Below are 18,534 nucleotides of genomic sequence, written 5' to 3' on the forward strand. Positions count from 1 at the left end.
TCTCTTGGTGAACCACGGGCTGGATGATATCATATCTCCTTGCTTTCTTACATGTTCATCACTCTCTTATCGTGGCTAGCTAAATACTGTTCTTCAGTTAGTTGTTCATAAAGATTCCGAGAGTGCTGGGAAAATGGTTGGTTCCAAGAGCGGGAGCGCCTGTGGTTGCTGGCTCGACTGTCTTTTATGGGTTGCTTCGTTGTATTCCACTGGTCGACAGCAGCGTGGGGTGCATGGATCATGGAGCGACAACGGGAACGAGAACGCATTTTAGCTCTCACAGCGCTGCCTTGGGCTTGACAGCACTCTGCAACCGACAAGGTGAGGACGTGCAATAATGCCGCTAGCCCAATGGTCATTGCGGGGCTCTCTGACGGGACCCTTGTGGGTTGACTGAAGATTTTCTCACGATAAAAACGGAGCGGTCCGGAGCGGTAGGCTGCAAAACGGTGGGCATGGCAGGCAGCGGGCCCGATGCTGGAGAACTGGACTTGCGGGAGAAAGCATCATGGACCCGAACAAACGGGCCCGGACACGCCGTATTGAACAAAAGAGATCCAGTCCAACGAACAGCGCTGAAGCTTCATCCCGTCCCTTCCAACCCTTTGAATTGGGATGCGTTGCTACTTGGTACAGCACCACGGTTTACCGATGATAACCGGCCTGACTGTGGCTGATTATTGGCCACCCCGCCACGAACAACAACAGAAACCACATCTAGCAAGCAGCGGAGTGGCGGGTGGGATATACCATTGAGATTGGTACGGTCATGATATGGTACAGGCGGGGGGGTGGGCATGTTTAGTTCGCATCGGGTTGCTTGAGGATGTACTCGACAGCCGCCTCGACTGTAGGTTGGGGAGGTGGCATGATTAGCAAGGCGAACAAGGGCGAGGGGGGTGGGGATGAGGAAGCAGGACATACCGCTGTGGATCGCATCGGCGTCCTTGTCGGGGATCTCAATGCTGAACTCCTGTGGTAGGGGGCGTCGGTGTCAGAAGGAACGTAAATGGTCGGCGCGTTGGCCAAGTCAAAACGGCAGGCCGGGCCTCAGAGAATCGGGTGCATGCATACCTCCTCGATTGCCATCACAACCTCGACGGTGTCCAAGCTGTCCAGGCCAAGGTCGTTGGCAAAGTGCGCCGTCGGTGTGATCTGTCAAAATGGAAAAACATGATGTTAGGCCGTGACGAGCAGCGGGGACCTCTGGTGCTTCAACACATTAATAATGGCTGACACTCACGTTGGCCGGATCGTTGACCTGAAAGCATCCATGTTAGCGTCGCCGTTGAACCCGAGGAAGACAAAGGAGAAAATGGGAAACGCTCGGCTCGAGAACAGAGGGGAGGGGGGGGGTTCTAGGCTCTACGCGAGAGAGCTGTCGGCTGCAGCGCTTTCCGCCCAGAGCTTCCCAGAACTCCAAGCATTCACAGACTACAGAAAACTCCAAACCCACCTTGTCAAAGTTGGCCAGAAGCTGCTGGATCCGTTGATAGACCTCGTCCTTATCGAGCCCACCGGCCGAGGCATAACACCGGACAGCCTGGAAGGCAACGGTCTTGGGGGCGAAGGAGGTGAGCCTCGGGGCGGGGGCGACGGCAAATCTCCTGGCGACGGCCGAAGGCGCGGGGCGGATGGCGGCGCGCGAGACGGCGGCGGCGGACCGGAGGACGGCGGAGCGGAACATTTTGGACGTCTGGTTTCGGGGCGTGATTTGGGTTCCGGAATGTGACAGATGGCAATTGAGTCGACCCGGGAGGTTTGGGCGAGAGCAATCGGAAGGGTTCGGGCTGGCAGATGCGGTTGTTGGTGGGTTGCCAGAAGCAGCAGGTTTGATGGTTAAATTTCTCGCCCGAGTCGCAAAGCTCCAGCGGAAGCTTGCGGATGGCCAAGCCGGCCAAGCAGAGGCGGACTGTGCAGTGTCACGTGATTGTACGACTGCCCCACCATAACGGGTCCGGCAAGGGCAACAGTCTACAGCCTGCAGCGTGGTGTGAGGAACATCATGTATCATGATGATCCACGGTAGAGAGCTTCGCTGACACAAAGGAAACCGTCTTAGGCACTGATTTTCCACAGAGTATCTTCTGCACTATATACAGCACTGACATGACCATGCTCACTCCCCAGCCCAGCTTGAATCCACCGTTTTTTCCTCGCCGCACGGGTCTCTGTTACCGGTAAGGGGCATCAGCCCGGATAGCCGCAGCGAGCTCGGGCTCCCACTTGTCGCCATTGGCCAACAATTTCTCTGCAAGAAGAGTTAGCATTGCCGAGCAAATACTCTAGAACGAATGTGCAGGGAGACCTTGGGCATACCCTTGTTGTACAGCAGCTCCTCGCGCGTCTCGGTGGCATACTCGGCGTTGGGGGACTCGACGATGGCGTCAACGGGGCATGACTCCTGGCAGAAACCGCAGTAGATGCACTTGGTCATGTCGATGTCGTAGCGAGTCGTTCTCCTGGAACCATCGGCACGCTCCTCGGCCTCAATGGTGATGGCCTGCGCCGGGCACACGGCCTCGCACAGCTTGCAGGCAATGCACCGCTCTTCGCCAGAGGGATACCGGCGCAGGGCATGCTCGCCGCGGAAGCGGGGGGAGATGGGGCCCTGGAGCCAATGTTAGCGGCACGCCACCGTGACCAGATACGTGAACGGCAAGCAGGTCTCCGGAACCATGTCAACGCTTTGGCCCCTGCGAGGAAGCAGGAGAGAAACCACAAGGGATCTCGACAGACCTTCTCAAAGGGGTAGTAAATCGTATAGCTGTTCCCTCATACGTCAGTTTGCGTCCTAATGCCCGATGACGGGAGAAATACAAGTCCGGGGTACTCACGGAGGTCGGAAGAACTGCTCCAGGAGCACGTACATGCCCCGCAGCATCTCGGTCATCAGGAAGTACTTCCCGACCTTGTCGATGGTGCTCTCCTTCTCCTGATCCCACTCGGTGGGAGGCCTGAGACGGAAGTTCTTCGGCGGCGGGCCGGCGGGCGTCGCATAGCCTCGCCTCGCCACCAACAACTGTGCAGCTGGAGTGGTGCGGATCAGGGCCGAGGGCGCCCGGGTCAGAGCGGTCTGGCGGGCCGCCAGCGCCACAGCCGAACGTGTCATCATCGTTTCGTGGGTTTACAGAGTGTCTCTGCAGCGAGTTATCGGGGTGGTATCGATGGCAATGGGTCGAGGTCGAACGCGACACTTTTCGCGCAGTCCGTTGGGAGGGTCCAAAGTCGACGGGAGCTGTTGCAGAGACAAGGCCGAAGAATGGACCTGGGTTATGATGGGATCAAAAACCGGCCTAAATTCGTCGACTGGAGGTGCAGCAAAGGAGCGGAGAGGCTGGAGGCGATGGCGGCCGGTCCTCAGTGGCGCTGGGCCGTCGTGATCCGGGTGTTGGCGATCGGCAACGGGCAACGAAATGGAGCTGCGAGCTTGCGATGACATTTCCCGGGCATTCATTGGCGGCACTATCGATCAAGTGGGGCAACTTTCGTCGATGTTGTCACGTGACTTGATCAAACCCCGCGACGTCACAAATGAGACCCACTCGTAACACACACACACACACACACACGGGAGGGCCTCATCAGGGTCGGAGGGACTACCTACAGGTGGCCCGTTGACATTGACTCCAGACTCCCACCTTGGATGAAAAGATTGATCGGCTTGGGATCGACCCTCAAACATAACACGTGTGACTACGATGCTGTCTTCTCCGAATGCCTCTACAAATGACAGAGCCGATTGCCCCTGGACACCGACCCCGTCAAACCCCATCAGGCCAACCGTCCCCATGTGGTCCACCAAACACCAATGTTCGCAGCCACGACCAAGTCCAACATCTTGAGCCCCTCGTCATGGATGATCAACTTCCCGAGCTTAGCCCTCCTCCCACGCGACCCGCCGCCTGCAAGTTCCCGTCCAAGGCTGTTGGGGTCCACAGACGCATCCGCGTCTTGATCGTCAAAGTCATCATCGCTCTCATATTCGTCGTCGCTGCTTCTTGAACCATGATGCAGAAGCTTGTTCAATGGTCCTGGCAAAGTCTTGTGATGATGATGACCGGCCTTGGATTTGGAGTCAATCTGCGATCCTTGACGGCGATGACCGCCATGGGGCAGGTTATACCGTAGCTCGCTGACCGGTTTCGCTCCCACCATAGCCGACGCGAGCTCATCGCCCCTAGACCGGCCAACTGCCTGCGCATCGCGGATGCTCTGCGCAACCTCGCGCGGGTCGAACTTAACATTCGCTGGATCTAGGATGTGGCGACACTTGATAGCGCGACCGTTGGCGCTCGTCCGGAACTCGCACCGACCGTTCCACGGACTCAGGAAAGCGTAGCCCTTGGGTTTGAGCCCGGGCCTCGGATAGGTAATAAGAGTCGGCGAGTGCGGGCCCTCCGACGAGTCGACCGAGCCAACTGTTGATGTGCTGCCGTGTCGTGCATGCGAGACCTTACCCGATGCGACGTTGCCCTCGGACGCATTGCTGCTGTCGTATGGAGGACTGCCGGGTCCTCGTCGCCGGTGGAATGTCTTTTTCAGATTTTCTGTCCAGCTAGCGCTGTACGACATGGTCACCTCTCGCTTGAACCCCTCCTTGACCGGCTTCCAGGCGGGCTTCAGCCCCGACGCCTGGACATCCCCAGATGACCCACTCACACCCATCTGGCTGAGCTGTTGTACCAGGGATGCACCAGATGATAATCGTAAACGCCCAACATCCGCTCGGCTGGGTAGGTCGCGGTACTTCGCATACCCAGACGCGTCTAAGTGGATGGTGATGTGCTGAGTGAATGGCAAGAGCTCGCCCATGTTGTCGGGGTCGAGGTTCGGGGTCGCCGCTTCAGGAGGCGGCACGTTGGTTTGGAACGAAAGGACTTTCCCAACGTTGCACTGTGTTGCCGTGGTGGGATCGCGCCGTATGAGGGTGAGTGAGAACGTCACGGAGGATGGGCGAGCCCCGGGTTTCCCTGGCGATGTCGCCCGAGTCGCAAACGGCGGGGAGGTGTGGGAGATGACGGGCATGGGTCGTCCATGATTCGTTGCTAACTTCGGTGGTGTCATTGGGAGTGCAACGATCCTGGAGTCGGACGCTGCAGATGTGCTAAGCTCCGAGCTTGGGTCCGATAACGTTGGCGGCGTCGAGAACAAAGCCTGTCGTTGGATCGGTACAGCCATGGCAACTGGCGACTGCGAAGTGTCTGAGACATCTCCTGGTCCTGCAGATCGTCGCTTTTGAAATACCGGGTTCTGTCGGTATCCTTCGATTGTTTCGCCGTCGGGTACCTTGGGCTCTGCTGTGGGAGACAGAGGACGTAGCGCCGGCTCTGCTAATGCTGGCGAAACACCCAATGAAGCTGTGACTGGCGGGGGGCCTGACAGCGAGTTATTGCTCACGATCCTCTTGTCGAGCCCGGCCGCCACGGCAGAGGCCGGGAGGGGCTTCCTGGGGATGACGCTCCTGGCACTTTCGAGGCTTGACCGGGGAGAGACCGCGTGGGTTGGACCCGGCGGGGCCGCCAACAGTTCGTCCTCGGGAGTATCGAGGTGGACGTAGTAAAGCGAGTTTGCAACGTCCTCTGCCGTGACGTTCTTTTTGAGAGGCCTAAATGTGGATAAAATGACATCTGCACCACCAAGTCAACATCTTCCACGCGGCCATAAATAAGGGTGGGCATCAGACTGGGTTTCGCTTACCATGTGTCCCAGGCACCCTGGAAATATACAAAGTCAACGACTCGCGGAGCTCGGGGTGGTACGGGTATTGTGGAGGGTTCGACGCCAGATAGTTGATCTCAGAGAGCGATCTTGCTTCCTTCTGTGGCCGCGCCGCCATGCTGATCACTGAGCCTGCCCACCCCGGCCGATATACCGTCAATTTGCAAACAGAACGTGAACAGATGGTACGTAATAGCTGTTTTTACCAGCCGTTTCCAGAGGAGAATTGGCTCTGTATGTGTGAGACGAATGCGATAGTTTGGTTGTTGCCAATAAAGTGGGAACGGTTTCCAATCATTATCGCTATTCACCAGTGCTTTTCGGCCTGAGGTAAGATTGATGAGGCGGCATTTGGGGCACTTGTGAATGGCCCTGGCTATTCTCAGCTGGGTGGGTCTCTCAGCTCGGCGCCTGGTGGGGGAGGCCTCACCTCTCGTTGGTGCCCAACACCACGGCTGCCATTCTCAGACCGCATGCTCGAACGCGTACACGCTGCCAGCCTGACTCCCATCGACTCACCAGACCCTCACAACGATATACACAACATCCCTCCCGCTTCATTTCTCTGGCCATCTACGCTTCCATTCATGTTCCTGTTCTCACGACGCTGATTGAACTCTGAATGCACCTCACCGAGTCCCGCCGCTTCATGTTCGTGAACTTATGTCCGGGGTCATTCACATCATTGTGCGAAAGGACCTCAAATCCACAGAGGCTAGCTGTGTACTGTGTACAGCAAGTATCGGCCTGTAGAGCCCACACCAGCTGTGAGTGAGACTTATCGCTTGTGCTTGCGTAAGTCAATTCAAGAACAAAATGAAGGCACTCTGGCAGTGCACATTTTGGTGTCCCGGGAATGCACATAGTCGGCTTCAAAAAAAAAAAAAAAAAACCTAAGAGAAATGAAAAAGAAAATATAAAAAGAAAAAGAAAGAGAAAGAAAAGAAAAACACTGGCTGAGCTCTAGCTATGTATAATCTGTACAAACGATACACCAACTCAGTCTTCCTGCTTTTCTTCCTCGTTGCCTTTTCATGTACTGGATTCCCGCCCATTTGTGTAGGTTGGGATATACATGCATGTGTATGCTCTAGTCGAAATATGTACTGTGCGATGCGATGACCATACCATCAGCCCCACGAATGATTACTGTGAACACTATCTTGGCCCATTACCCCAGCGATTGACAACACAGTGCATCGTCCTTGTCATTGCCCGTTGTATTTTGGGTTCTCGGGTACCTATTTTTAACCCGAACGCGTGTCAAGGAACCACTTGAGATCTTCGTATACTGCGTAATATTTGAGCACCTCCCTACAGCGGTAGTTACCAAGGCAAACAGTAGACACAACAGACATCAACACATGGCGGAAAGCCCGGGTTTGGGTGTTTGCTGCCAACTTCAGGAGACCATTATCCATATAACCGCTACTACCTGTTGCATATGTTGCGCGATTCATACTGAACAAGACGACAGCGCATGGCACTACGTATCAACTCCACCGCATCTCGGTAAATCCATCTGAGGGCCTTCTAGAACAGTTCGTATCTCAAGGCACTCTGAGACGCGTCGTCTTGCACTTCATCCTGATACTTGGCACGCATACCTCAAAGCCCACGTAATCAGGGAGGACGAAACCTGAGCTTCCCAATGGACTGGTAGGGGTCAAAGCGGATTGGCAGCATGCCCATTCGGTTTGATTCCGACGGCCGGGATACCACGGTTTTGTGAGCTGGTACGACCCGAGCGGCGCGGGGGTCCAAGCTGGAAACTTCCCCACATGATGGCTCTTGTGTATTCATGCAACCCATGCTTTCGAGGAACGGATGGATGGTCGTGGTCAACTACTATACTTAGCGCCTATGGATATGCCATGGGGACGAGCAGAGCTGGGGTTGGAAAAAGGAGACAAATACTAGCGGGCGCCGTGCTCGATCCGCACCCGGCAAGTATTCCGTTGCGAGCTTAAGGGCTGAAATTCAGTGGGGGACAGCAGAGGAGAGCCGAGTCTATCATTTTCTCAAGGGCTAGCTGAGAACCGGATGTGGATTGGCCGTCAAGGGCGGCGACCATGGGGCGCCAGGGAACATTGAGCCGCTTGACACTTCACGGCATTGAGTAACAACGGTTTCCAGGCGCATGCCCACCATTACGAGGCTCATTATTGTCATGACAGGTTTCACTTGTCTACGGTGTACCTCCACTGCGAGTGATGTCAACCGACCGCAGCACGGAATGGCGTATCTCGTCGTGACGGATGACTGGGTATGAAGCGTACGTACTGCGTAGTAAGTATAGTACGTAATGGGGACCCTGGATCTTACTCGACCCTTCGCCCCACCGCCCCCGGATGTTCGTCAAGACGCGTCTCGGGGGGAGGTTCTGGCTCCGAAAGTCCTATGATGAAAGATAGCGTCTTTTTAAGCGTTGTCTACACAGCAGCTCACCTTCACGCGGCATTTCTCCGCCGACTTGGTCTCCTCCTAAAAACACCGCCGATGAGTTTCAGATGCGAACACACGGACCACGGGACCACAGACCGCCCCACCGCATCGACTCCAGCCGATGTTGCGCGGAGATGCCTGTGGTCGGCATTTAAGCGTCTTGGCAGATCGGGATCTGCATTTGTCGATCGCCAATACAAAGATGCGGATCATTACTTGATCGATCCACAATCGCCACGTCCTGCCATCGGAGCGCCTGTGCGTTTCGGTGGAACATGGTTCAACCCAGATGGCTTCGGAGAATGGAAGAATTCACCGAAGAAACACGATAGCAACCTAGTCAAACTCTGGGCTGCATGCTGCCAGGACGGAACGCCCTTGCCAACCATTCGCTCGAGATGACACTGAGCCGTGTCAAATGCATGCAGTTCTGGCCAGGGTGCCGTGACTGGTGGAGATTATGCTCGGATTCTTGCAGCCGCAGCAAAAGACACGCTTGGTGGCCGACGCCGCCGAGCCCTTGCTTTCTGTCTCTCTCGTCTTTGTTTCAACCAGCGCCACACCAAATGTCTCTGCGTGCTAGTTGGGCGAGAGCCTCGGCGGGTGTTTTGCCCGAGTGGCCGTGGGATGCAGTGTAACATGCTAGGGTTCAGATGTGCAGCTGAAGAATTAATGGGTGGTTAGCTTCATGGCGCAGACCAGCAGTCCCCCGATTCCCTCGGGCAAGCTTGTGACGCTAAGGTTGGCTCTCCCTTGACGGTCCTGTGTAGTTCTAATGAGGCCCCTGGCCGTCCAGTTCTTCAGAGGAGCCGTTAAGTTTAACGCTATTTGTGTGGGTGCTGGTTTTGTGGATATCGCCCAGAGGCTAACATGGAATCGAGCTGCTGTGCAGTATCTGTGCGCCATGGCGCAGGTTGGAAGGGCGGATACCCAGGACAGATGCGGCTCGGGATGCCCGCCACCTGCATCTTGATTGCCGGGAACCGTGGTGCTTGCGCGCCTCCCTGACATTAAGCCGACCGTGTGACCGAGACGGTTATGTAAGCCAGGTGTTGAATGAACGAGTCTGGCCTCGACGTAGTGATGTTTCGCCCCCTTACTTGGTCGCGGGGATGTGTTATCTTCCCCGGCCGGGCCATCTCCAAGTGTCTCTGTCGACCGCACCTCTTCGTGATCTACCCGTTGCGGAAACATCTTCACCCATCGATCCCCCGATCCCGAAGACGACCCAACGTCGCATCTTCGCCATCCCTCGTGGGATAACAAGCGAAGAGGACCGAATGGCTGTGTAGATTATCGACACATTCCCACCCCGACGCAAGCGGACAAGGGCGATGGCGACGACTGATCAGAGGGACCTGGCCCAGCACCTGGGCCAGGTCATTCCTGTGTCCTTCGAGCCGTGGTTGCTGGTACTGAGTTACGTGGTCAGTCTGGTTGGTGCGGCGTCGACGCTGGAATTGATTCATCGTCGCACGTCAAGAAGAGGTTACTACAACAAGTGAGCGAAGTCTCTTGAGACGGGTGTCTGGTGTTCGACTCGGCTGACCGTTGGACAGTCTTTTACTTGTGGGCGCATCCATCACCATGGGAGGGGTTGCGATCTGGAGCATGGTAGGGAAAGGCCATTCGAACCCACGAAGAATGGTGAGATTCCAGGGTGGTATGCTGACGGCCGGCCTGCGTTTCGACAGCATTACATTGGCAACCGCGCGACGACGCTGCTCAACGGAGAGCCCGAAGTTCAGATCGCCTACAGTCCAGGTGTCACCATCGCCTCCTTCTTCGTCCCTATCTTCGTGTTAATCGTCGCCTTCTTCGTCGTCACGGGAGCCTCCAGCCTTAACAGCCAGGTCAGCTGGTGGCGGGTGAGCGCGTCCGGCGTCCTGTCCGGCGGTGCCATCTGCGGCATGCACTACCTCGGCAACGCATCCATCCGCAACTACCAGTGCATCTATCTCCCTACTTTCGTTGTTGGGTCCGTCATTATTGCCGCGGCGGCCAGCACCGTAGCCCTTTCCCTCTTCTTTGTCTTCAGGAACTCCTGGACAAACTCGTGGTGGAAGCGCCTTGGCTGTTCCTTCGTGCTCGCCGGAGCTGTCTCTGGCATGCATTGGTGCGCCGTAATGGGGACTCGGTATCGTTTGCTGCATATCAACTCGGGTGTTGGCGCTGCCGCCCGCAACACGACCGTCATCGTCACGGCCTGCCTGGTGAGACCCTTTTATTGGCCACCTGACCGAAAGAGGAATTACTGACGAACGTTTGGCTAGTCGTTCTCTGCGTGTGTCATCATGGCCGGCCTGGCGATGTACTCAGCTCAGGTCCGCAAGGGCTACGCCCGGCGGGCCCAGAGGATCACTCTCGCAGCGGCTGTCTTCGACGAGAATGGCAGGATCCTGGTCACTCCGGATGGATTCTTGCCCAGCGAGGTGGTTACAAGCACCTTCTTGCAGAAGGTCAGCACTTTATCCGTTTTTTTTCTGAGTGCCCCCGATGAAGGCCCCTCACTGACGACCGGGATTAGACAAACAACGAGATCTTCTCAACGGCGCATCCTCTGTTCCACTGGATCTTCCAGGCGTCCAGGAGCTGGCCTAGCATCACAACTCTGCTGGACAAGATGAACTGCCATCTCTCGCTTCTTCCGCACAGTGAGCGGAGCATCAGAACCGGAATCGAGCTGGTCGACAAAGACGGCAACGTCGTCGATGACTACGAGACCATCTTCTGCGAGCTGTTCTGCGTGGCCGCCGCGGGCCTGGCTTCTCAGATGAATGTGGACCTCGTCGAAGTCGGCGTCCTTTGGGATGAAATCCTCGCGACAGGCGGGACACACAGGTCCGGTTCCCTTGAAGGGTCTGAATCCGCGGGCTCGCGCGGTTCATTCCTGGGGAAACAGCACACCCTCAGTGACCTCGCAGAAAAGGGCGCCATTCCGAACCGGCGAAATGGCCATGGCCATCTCATGTTTCTGGTCCGCAAGGTGGACAGTGCCCATGTGGACCACCTGGCCGCTGCTGGTTACTGCTTTGCTGAACCGCGTCACGTCTCCAACATTATCCGCTCCAACATGCAGATTCGGGTGGGCAACCTCGATGAAAAGCTGAAGGGAATGGAGCTCTATTCCAGGTGTGTTCTGATGGAACCCGGCGTCCACGTGGGTCTCTTCGCCGTGAGGACCCACGTCCACCAGACGAACTTCAGAGTCCTGGTGAGGAAGCGGGCTCGGAATCTCCTGCCTACCGCAGAGCTGCCCATGGACCGTCTGGAGAATGGTCATCTGGAGTTTCTGCGTCGGCTCGAGGGCATGACGCTTGGCGCTCTTCATAGACAGCTCGCACACGCCGGCGATCTTCCGCCCCGTGACGCCCACTTCGCCGCGCTCCTCCTGGATGGAATCCGCAGCCTGCGTGCTTCGGTGCAAGACCCGGTCTTTGACAACGCAAGGCTTGTGTCCAAGGTCACCCAGGTACCATGCAGGTCGATCAATAACGACGCCCGACCGACCATGTGCACGCTCGTCGCCTTCACTATGATGGTGCCGATCCACATTCGCGTGGACGCTCCCGCGTACGAGTTCATCCCGCTGGAGTTCTTCAAGACACAGCAGCTCGTTTACAAGAACTCGCCTCACAATGCCGCTTTTGGCCGTGCCGTCCACCGCACCATCGCGCCGGTGCTTGATGCGGCATGCTACAAGGCCCATACAACGCCCCCTCCGGCCCGGTACCGCGACTATGTCGCCCGGTTCCTGTTCCCCTGGTGGCAGTCCTCGGGCCGGGTGTCCCATAGCCATCACCTTCATAACCAATCGAGCACCACCGGCCTTCGTCCGAAGCACAGCTCACCGCAGGATGCCGTCAAACTCGTCTCGCCGAGCCGTGAAAACATCACAGATACCGCCTGCAACGACAGCGTCGCGTCATTGCCGCTATACAGCAGTAACGGAAGTGGTCGGAGCGGAAGCCACGGGGCCGACGATTGCGTCGGAGACCCAGGGTTGGCGTCACCCAGCGCGTCACAGGCCAAGTCATCGGGTGAGGTGGTAACCACAGAATTCGCCAGGCCGGCGGGACAGTTGGAGCCATCGCAGCCGTCATTGGTGACAACCCCACTTTCGCCGCCACCGGCGGCCAATTCATTTGGCGGCATCATGATATCTCAAGAGGTGACGGTTGATGTTGAGGAGACCGATGCCGTAGCGCTGGCAGAACCAGACATGCCATCAGCGGCTCATCATCACAGCCACGAGTCATCCGAAGACGCAACACAAGCGGTGGCTCGGCACAAGAGCCTACGGCCCTCACGGGGCCTGCCGGGGTATGATCAAGGGATCGAACTCAAGGAGGTGCCGAACGCGCTCGGCATGGGGACGTCTCGGGTCGAGGTGAAGAAGGAAGGTGATGACGTGGTAACAACGTTTGTGGATGATTTGTTTGCGACCTGCATTGATACCCAAAAACGTGTCTGAGACCACAGAGTCACGCACGATAGCAGGAAACATGTCTTGAATGTATATAATACACGTAATAAATCAACTGAGATCTCGAAATGAGCCGAAGTAGTTGAACTATGGATGCGGCTGTACCTAGCGAGTGCTTCTCAGAATAATGTTGTCTTCAAACACCACCGCCCGGTAATGGCAAAGATCGGTTCTTCTGAAGCCGAAAAACCATCCAGCCTTTTCGTTGTTTGAAAATCTTGAGTCGATGCGCCATCTTAACTGGGACGCTATGGTGGTAGTGGTAATGAACACTACATACGGTGCTACGTAATACCCCTGGCTGCCCCCCACCTTGGGCAAATCTCCTATTGGCATGCAGGCTGTCATTGTGGGCCGCTATCTGTGAGGGCAACTACACAGTAGGTAGAGTGATGCTAAAATAGGCAATCCGCGCTTCCGGGTGATGTTTGTCTAGTGTGTTAGGGAGGCCTGTGCACACATCTCGCTTAGACACAGGTGAAGACCAGACCAGGCCGGGAATGGAAAATCGAAGGCCGGCCATCTCGCACTCCCAGCTCTTGTTCATCAGGTACTGCGTAGTTATGTAGTTACTGGCTCGTTAAACCCCGCGACAACCTGGACCCTCAGTTCGCCAAATCTGGTGGGGCATAGTGGTCTCTTCTGATTCCCAGGGAAGGATCCCATCCTTCATCTGACGAGGAGCACGCCGGCAGAATAACCAAGCATCATTGTTCTTGGGCAGCTCTGAGACGTCATGATTAAACTAATAACTAGTATGCAAGGTGGGGCATCGGAGGAACTGCCCAGGACGGTGCCGCACAGATACATGGGTTTCTTTTCGGATGCACACGTGCAGGAGTTCTCCCGCATGGCACAGACCCGATGAAACATCAGAGCGAACCATGTCACATCTCGTTCTGCGGGAGGTCTGCGGGTTGTACTGCGTAGATGGGAAGTGTTAAGGGCGATAAGACATGAGGGCAAAAGAAAGGCGAAAAGCAAAGAAAGATCCCAATTCGCCGTAGTGCGTATGCACACTTGTCGCATCTCCTTCCGGCAATGACGCGACGTGGTCAGGGGTTCACCGTTGGGGCACTTACGCAGTATGGTGCTCGGCACTAACACTAGTTATATCGTCACCACATTGTTACGCCGCAAGCGCCCGCCGCTAAGCCGGCGGGGGCCAGGATAACGTTATTGTGCTTGAGGCGGGGGATCACCATTGGCGTCTTTGGCCGCTGGCAGCGTGCCAGAAGAGTGGGATATTTTGGACGGATCCCCACGTTGCGCTTCTCTTCGGTTCACCACCACCATCACAAGCCCTCCAGACATCAGCATCCTGCAAACCGACAACCGAATCGAACTTCAGCCTCAGTGGAACCTCTCCCAGCAAGCACGCCATCGCCAAAACCAGCGGAACGCATGTCTGGCCCTCCTTGACCGAGACACATGCGGCCGAGCCTCGACATTCCTGACTGGACATCAGGAAGAGACACTCAAGGCAGTCCCATTCCGACAGCATCGGCCATCTTCAAGACACAATGGCGGGAGACGGAACCCTGATAGGGCTCATAGGGGCCGCAGACAACTTTGCCGAGCCTACTCCATTCATCAACCGACGCGAAACCATTCTGGGATTGTGTATAACGTTCATGGTACGATAGTTGACGCAATCCTCTGTCTCCGTGGGATCTTTGTTGACCCGAGGCAGGTATTGTCATGGATTTTTGTGGGCCTCAGGTTATCAGTGAGGCTCTTCTGGGTCAAGGCTCCGGGTTGGGATGACCTCTTCGTCGTTTTGTCCTTGGTATGTCATCTCCCAGAATCCCGAGATGGTATGGAGATTCTTTGCTGAGCCATACGAACAGTTGACCATGTCGGTCGGGCTGGGAAGCATTTGCGTCGGTATGTTCCAATGAAGGATGGTTGGGCAGGTCGGTCACTGACTGTTGACAGCGACGAAGTACGGCCTGGGACATCACCTGCTGCATCTCGACTTCGACTTGGCCTCGGCGTTCTTACACGTTCGTGTTCCTGATTCAGGTTTTGCGATTGTTCCAGAGGATAACTGACAACGCCATTCAGAGCTTCTACGTCTTCAACGGCTCGTACGCCATGTCCACGGCGCTGATCAAGATCTCTCTCTTGCTGCAATACATGCGCGTCTATGAGCGAGGAACGCGGCTCTACAACTTATGCCGGCGGTTCATCGTCATCATCGCGCTCTGGGGTGCCGCGTACTCCGTGATCGCGTGGGTCCCGTGCGTCCCCGTCTCAGATTATTGGACAGTGCTCTACGGACAGGACATATCTGGGTTGCGATGCTACGGATACGGCTCACAATCGGTGCGTGAGTTCAAGGCCGTCTACGAGAGCCACGCCGCCGTCAACATGGTGCTGGACCTCGTGGTCATGGCGTTGGCGGTCCCGATGTATTTCGAGCCGGGCGCCACGGGTCGCACTCGGCTGGGATTGGTGGGCATCCTCACCATGGGTAGCATGTGAGTGACAATCCGCCGTCCTTGACTCAACGTGAATGAAGCAGTCAAATGGCAACGCAACTGACGCCCACCCCAGCGTAAACATCTTCTCCATTTGGCGGTTCGCGGCAACCGTCAAAACCGGGGCGGCAACCTACCCGACCTTCGACCCAACCTGGTACGGACCCTCCCCGATCGTTATGGCGGGCCTCGAGACAGCGTCGGCATGCATATGTGCCAGCATCCCCGTGTTCTGGGCCCCCCTCCTGGCGTCAGCATCGCACCTGCTGGGTCAGATCTTCGTGACCAAGGAGGTGCACGTTACGACACAGCATTTTGACAGCAGCGAAGCCGTCAATGTTGTGGAGATGCGTGGAGCGCCACGGGGGTATAACGAGGACAACGAAAAGTGCGTGGTGAGGAGCGCTTCGCGGCTCGACTGGGTGAGTACGGAGGACGGGTTGCAGCAGAGTTGCGATCCTTGGTCTAAATGACAAGCCGCAATGATGCTGGCTGCATGAGTGAAATGCCAAGCTGGATCTTGGGCGTTTGATATTATATGTTTTTGGGATCTGGGATTGATACCCCTTACATGTTTGCATCACTAGCAATGATTTGATGACGGTGTTCTTTCTGTTACAAGATGGATCCATTCGCGAGGACGGCATCTCAAGGGTGAAGCACCCAGCGGGGGCTTGAAGGAAACCTGGATTTTCACCTCGAGCCACAGCGGCTTGCCCTTCAGTTGAAATCCCAAAGATGTCGAGAAAAGGCGGCCCCTGTGAGATCTTTGAAGTGCAGCATGTTACGTGATGTGTGCCTCACATTTAAGGTACTCACTTGTACTATGTTATATGGACTCTAGCCGGGACCGGATTGATGCAAGTGCAATGCAGTGCTATGACGCTAAAAGATGAGCAGAGAATGTCAACAAACCAAACAACTTGGCTATGCAAACGTGGTCATCAGCATTGCTTCCGCGGACAGAATGAGGAGAAAGTGTCACGTCACAATCTAAGTTGGTCCTTCATTGGCGATCGCTGGCGGCTCCAGCGGCGTCTTGCTGATCATCTGCCTTTTACGAGAGCGATCGTTGGCTGCGGCTGGCTGCATGACTGCATGTCTCAGGGTTTGAAACCTCAAACACCACTCATGACTCGCGATCGTCCTGGGGGCTGGGGGTCGGTCACGTCCTGGGGTCGGCTGCACGTCCTCCTATTGGAGAGAGCCAGCGCCAAAGGGCGGGAACAGCTCAAATGGTCGTGACCTGTCACACAGGTGTCGGACTGGGCCAGCCACCGGTTTCTTCAGATGAAAAGGCATGGTTGAGGCCTCTGAAGAGACCAAGTTTTTATCAGATCTCAACTTGAGCTCCTTCATTGTCTTCGAATTGTTGCCCCTCAGTTTGGTCATCATGTCAACCCCGATTCCTCGACCCCCTGGCATCCCGCTGCTGGGCAACATTTTTGATATCGACCCCAACAACACATGGTGGTCTCTTAAGACCCTCGCCGAGAAATATGGTGAGTTCTAGACAAGACTCCTCTGAACCAGCAAACTGGTCATGAGACGCCGGCTCACAAAGTGTCTCCAGGCGAGATCTTCCAGATCAGCGTGCTGGGACATCGAATCGTCTTCGTCGCGAGCGCAGCTCTCGCTGAGGAGATCTGCGATGAGAAGCGGTTCCGCAAGTATGTGGGCGGGCCCGTGATCGAGATCCGTGCCGCCGTGCACGACGCGCTCTTCACGGCCTTCCACCACGAGGAGAGCTGGGGCGTGGCTCATCGCATCATCGCTCCTCAGCTCAGCCCGGAGGCGGTCGCCTGTCACTTCGACGCGGTGTCTCAGTGCACCGACGAGCTGATTTCCAAATGGAAGGGTATTGGCTCGCAGAATCAGATCCGCCCGCTTAATGACCTCCAGCGGCTGGCCCTCGAGGTCACGGTGCTGACCTTGTTCGGAAAGAAGCTCAACTGCTTGCACGGACCTGACCATCCCATGCTCTTGGCCATGGAGGAAAGCACCTCGGAGGCCATAAAGCGGCCCACGCGGCCCAAGCTGCTCAATTGGCTGGTCTATGGCGGCAAGCTCAAGCGGGCGACGAAAACGATGCGCAACTTCGCGGCTGAGCTGCTCCAAGAACGAAAGGCCTGCGGGCCGGATGACACCCGGCGCGACCTACTCTGGAGGCTCATGAACGTGAAGGATCCAGAGACTGGGAAGGCGCTGAGCGAGTCTCAGATCATTGACGAAATTGTCACCATGCCCATTGGAAGCAGCACGGCACCGTGCGCAATCTCGGCGGGTATCTTGTTCCTGCTGCAAAACCCGGACGCGTTGGTGCGGGCAAGAGACGAAATCGACGCCGTCGTTGGTGATGGACCCCTGCGCCAGGATCATGTTGCGCAGCTTCCGTACGTCGCCGGCGTTGTGCGCGAGACACTGCGGCTGTCATGTGCGGCGCCGGGCTTCAACATTGAACCTGTACCTCGGCCGGGGGATGAGTCACCCGTGCTTTTGGCAGGTGGCAAGTACCAGGTGGCTCACAATCAAGCCATGATCATCGTGCTGGCCGGCGTCAATCGTGACCCGGCCGTCTTCGAGAAGCCCCTGGAGTTCCGGCCTGAGCGCATGATGGGCGACGCCTTTGAAAAGCTACCGGACGGCGTCAAGAAGTGGTTTGGCAACGGCAAGCGGGAATGCATCGGCAAACACTGGGCCTGGGAGTTCTTGGTGGTGGTTATGGCGAAGTTGATCCGTGAGGTTGATTTCGAGATGGTGAACCCCAATTATGAGTTGAAGCAGGACGGATGGTTCAATATCCGGCCCGTGGATTTTGAAGTGAGAGTCAAGCCAAGGCGTCAGTGAAATGGCTGTCCACGCACCTCATGGGGTAGAGCAGTGGGAGTTCACGTAATCATATAACCTACCTGCAATCCGAATCGCCTGATCCGGTTTCCATGGCTTACTTACGTAGCCATTGAATACTTTGTGGCATGAGGCGGTCTACATTCCCGGTTGGGTCGCAGCCATAGTTGTGATGACAGACAATGTTACAAACCTGTGTCCTAAGGGTTTCATCACAGCGAAGACGCCAGCAAATGAGATAGTCGTCTCTCCTGCTCCGGGTATAACCACGCTCCTGAGCTTACTGAAGCCTGATGAGGCCGTGGAATAATAGATGACTCATGGCGGAATTTTCACCCAGGTTGAGGCAGCCCATGCATCCCCCCAACCAGCCGTCATTATGGTATCACCATCTCATTTTCCCTTTCCTCATCCATCATCAATGATCGGTCGAAATAACATTGGCAAGGCACGAAACCGTTCTATTAGGGAGTAACCTTTCCAGACTTCTTGGATATTTGATTCCACCAGGAGAACGTATGCCTGCTGTAGCACTGGCTAATAATGGCAGCA

The 18,534-nt window shown here is 56.1% G+C and overlaps 6 protein-coding genes across 6 annotated transcripts; 3 read left to right on the top strand and 3 right to left on the bottom strand.

The window, feature by feature from the left end:
• Positions 1-801: 801 nt before the first annotated feature.
• VTJ83DRAFT_2819 (uncharacterized protein) lies at positions 802-1,687 on the bottom strand (the record flags this gene model as incomplete). The annotated part of the gene is made up of 5 exons (XM_071009131.1): positions 802-848; positions 925-973; positions 1,075-1,155; positions 1,244-1,261; positions 1,457-1,687. 5 exons carry the CDS (start codon positions 1,685-1,687, stop codon positions 802-804), a joined length of 426 nt encoding a protein of 141 aa, XP_070866700.1.
• A 487-nt stretch (positions 1,688-2,174) lies between these two features.
• On the bottom strand, positions 2,175-3,115 carry VTJ83DRAFT_2820 (uncharacterized protein; the record flags this gene model as incomplete). The annotated part of the gene is made up of 4 exons (XM_071009133.1): positions 2,175-2,251; positions 2,320-2,611; positions 2,740-2,767; positions 2,838-3,115. The coding sequence occupies 4 exons, from the start codon at positions 3,113-3,115 to the stop codon at positions 2,175-2,177; spliced, it is 675 nt and encodes a 224-aa protein (XP_070866701.1).
• A 659-nt stretch (positions 3,116-3,774) lies between these two features.
• Positions 3,775-5,839, bottom strand: VTJ83DRAFT_2821 (uncharacterized protein; the record flags this gene model as incomplete). The annotated part of the gene is made up of 2 exons (XM_071009134.1): positions 3,775-5,630; positions 5,701-5,839. 2 exons carry the CDS (start codon positions 5,837-5,839, stop codon positions 3,775-3,777), a joined length of 1,995 nt encoding a protein of 664 aa, XP_070866702.1.
• A 3,661-nt stretch (positions 5,840-9,500) lies between these two features.
• VTJ83DRAFT_2822 (uncharacterized protein) lies at positions 9,501-12,640 on the top strand (the record flags this gene model as incomplete). Its single annotated transcript, XM_071009135.1, has 5 exons — positions 9,501-9,667; positions 9,726-9,780; positions 9,861-10,379; positions 10,440-10,625; positions 10,694-12,640. The coding sequence occupies 5 exons, from the start codon at positions 9,501-9,503 to the stop codon at positions 12,638-12,640; spliced, it is 2,874 nt and encodes a 957-aa protein (XP_070866703.1).
• A 1,535-nt stretch (positions 12,641-14,175) lies between these two features.
• Positions 14,176-15,608, top strand: VTJ83DRAFT_2823 (uncharacterized protein; the record flags this gene model as incomplete). The annotated part of the gene is made up of 6 exons (XM_071009136.1): positions 14,176-14,289; positions 14,346-14,441; positions 14,503-14,539; positions 14,591-14,658; positions 14,720-15,135; positions 15,212-15,608. The coding sequence occupies 6 exons, from the start codon at positions 14,176-14,178 to the stop codon at positions 15,606-15,608; spliced, it is 1,128 nt and encodes a 375-aa protein (XP_070866704.1).
• Positions 15,609-16,528: 920 nt separating this feature from the next.
• VTJ83DRAFT_2824 (uncharacterized protein) lies at positions 16,529-17,982 on the top strand (the record flags this gene model as incomplete). The annotated part of the gene is made up of 2 exons (XM_071009137.1): positions 16,529-16,637; positions 16,709-17,982. 2 exons carry the CDS (start codon positions 16,529-16,531, stop codon positions 17,980-17,982), a joined length of 1,383 nt encoding a protein of 460 aa, XP_070866705.1.
• Between the last annotated feature and the right edge of the window lie 552 nt (positions 17,983-18,534).

Source organism: Remersonia thermophila, chromosome 3, assembly GCF_042764415.1.
Source record: "Remersonia thermophila strain ATCC 22073 chromosome 3, whole genome shotgun sequence".
In the NCBI taxonomy this organism is placed as follows: Eukaryota; Fungi; Ascomycota; class Sordariomycetes; order Sordariales; family Chaetomiaceae; genus Remersonia; species Remersonia thermophila.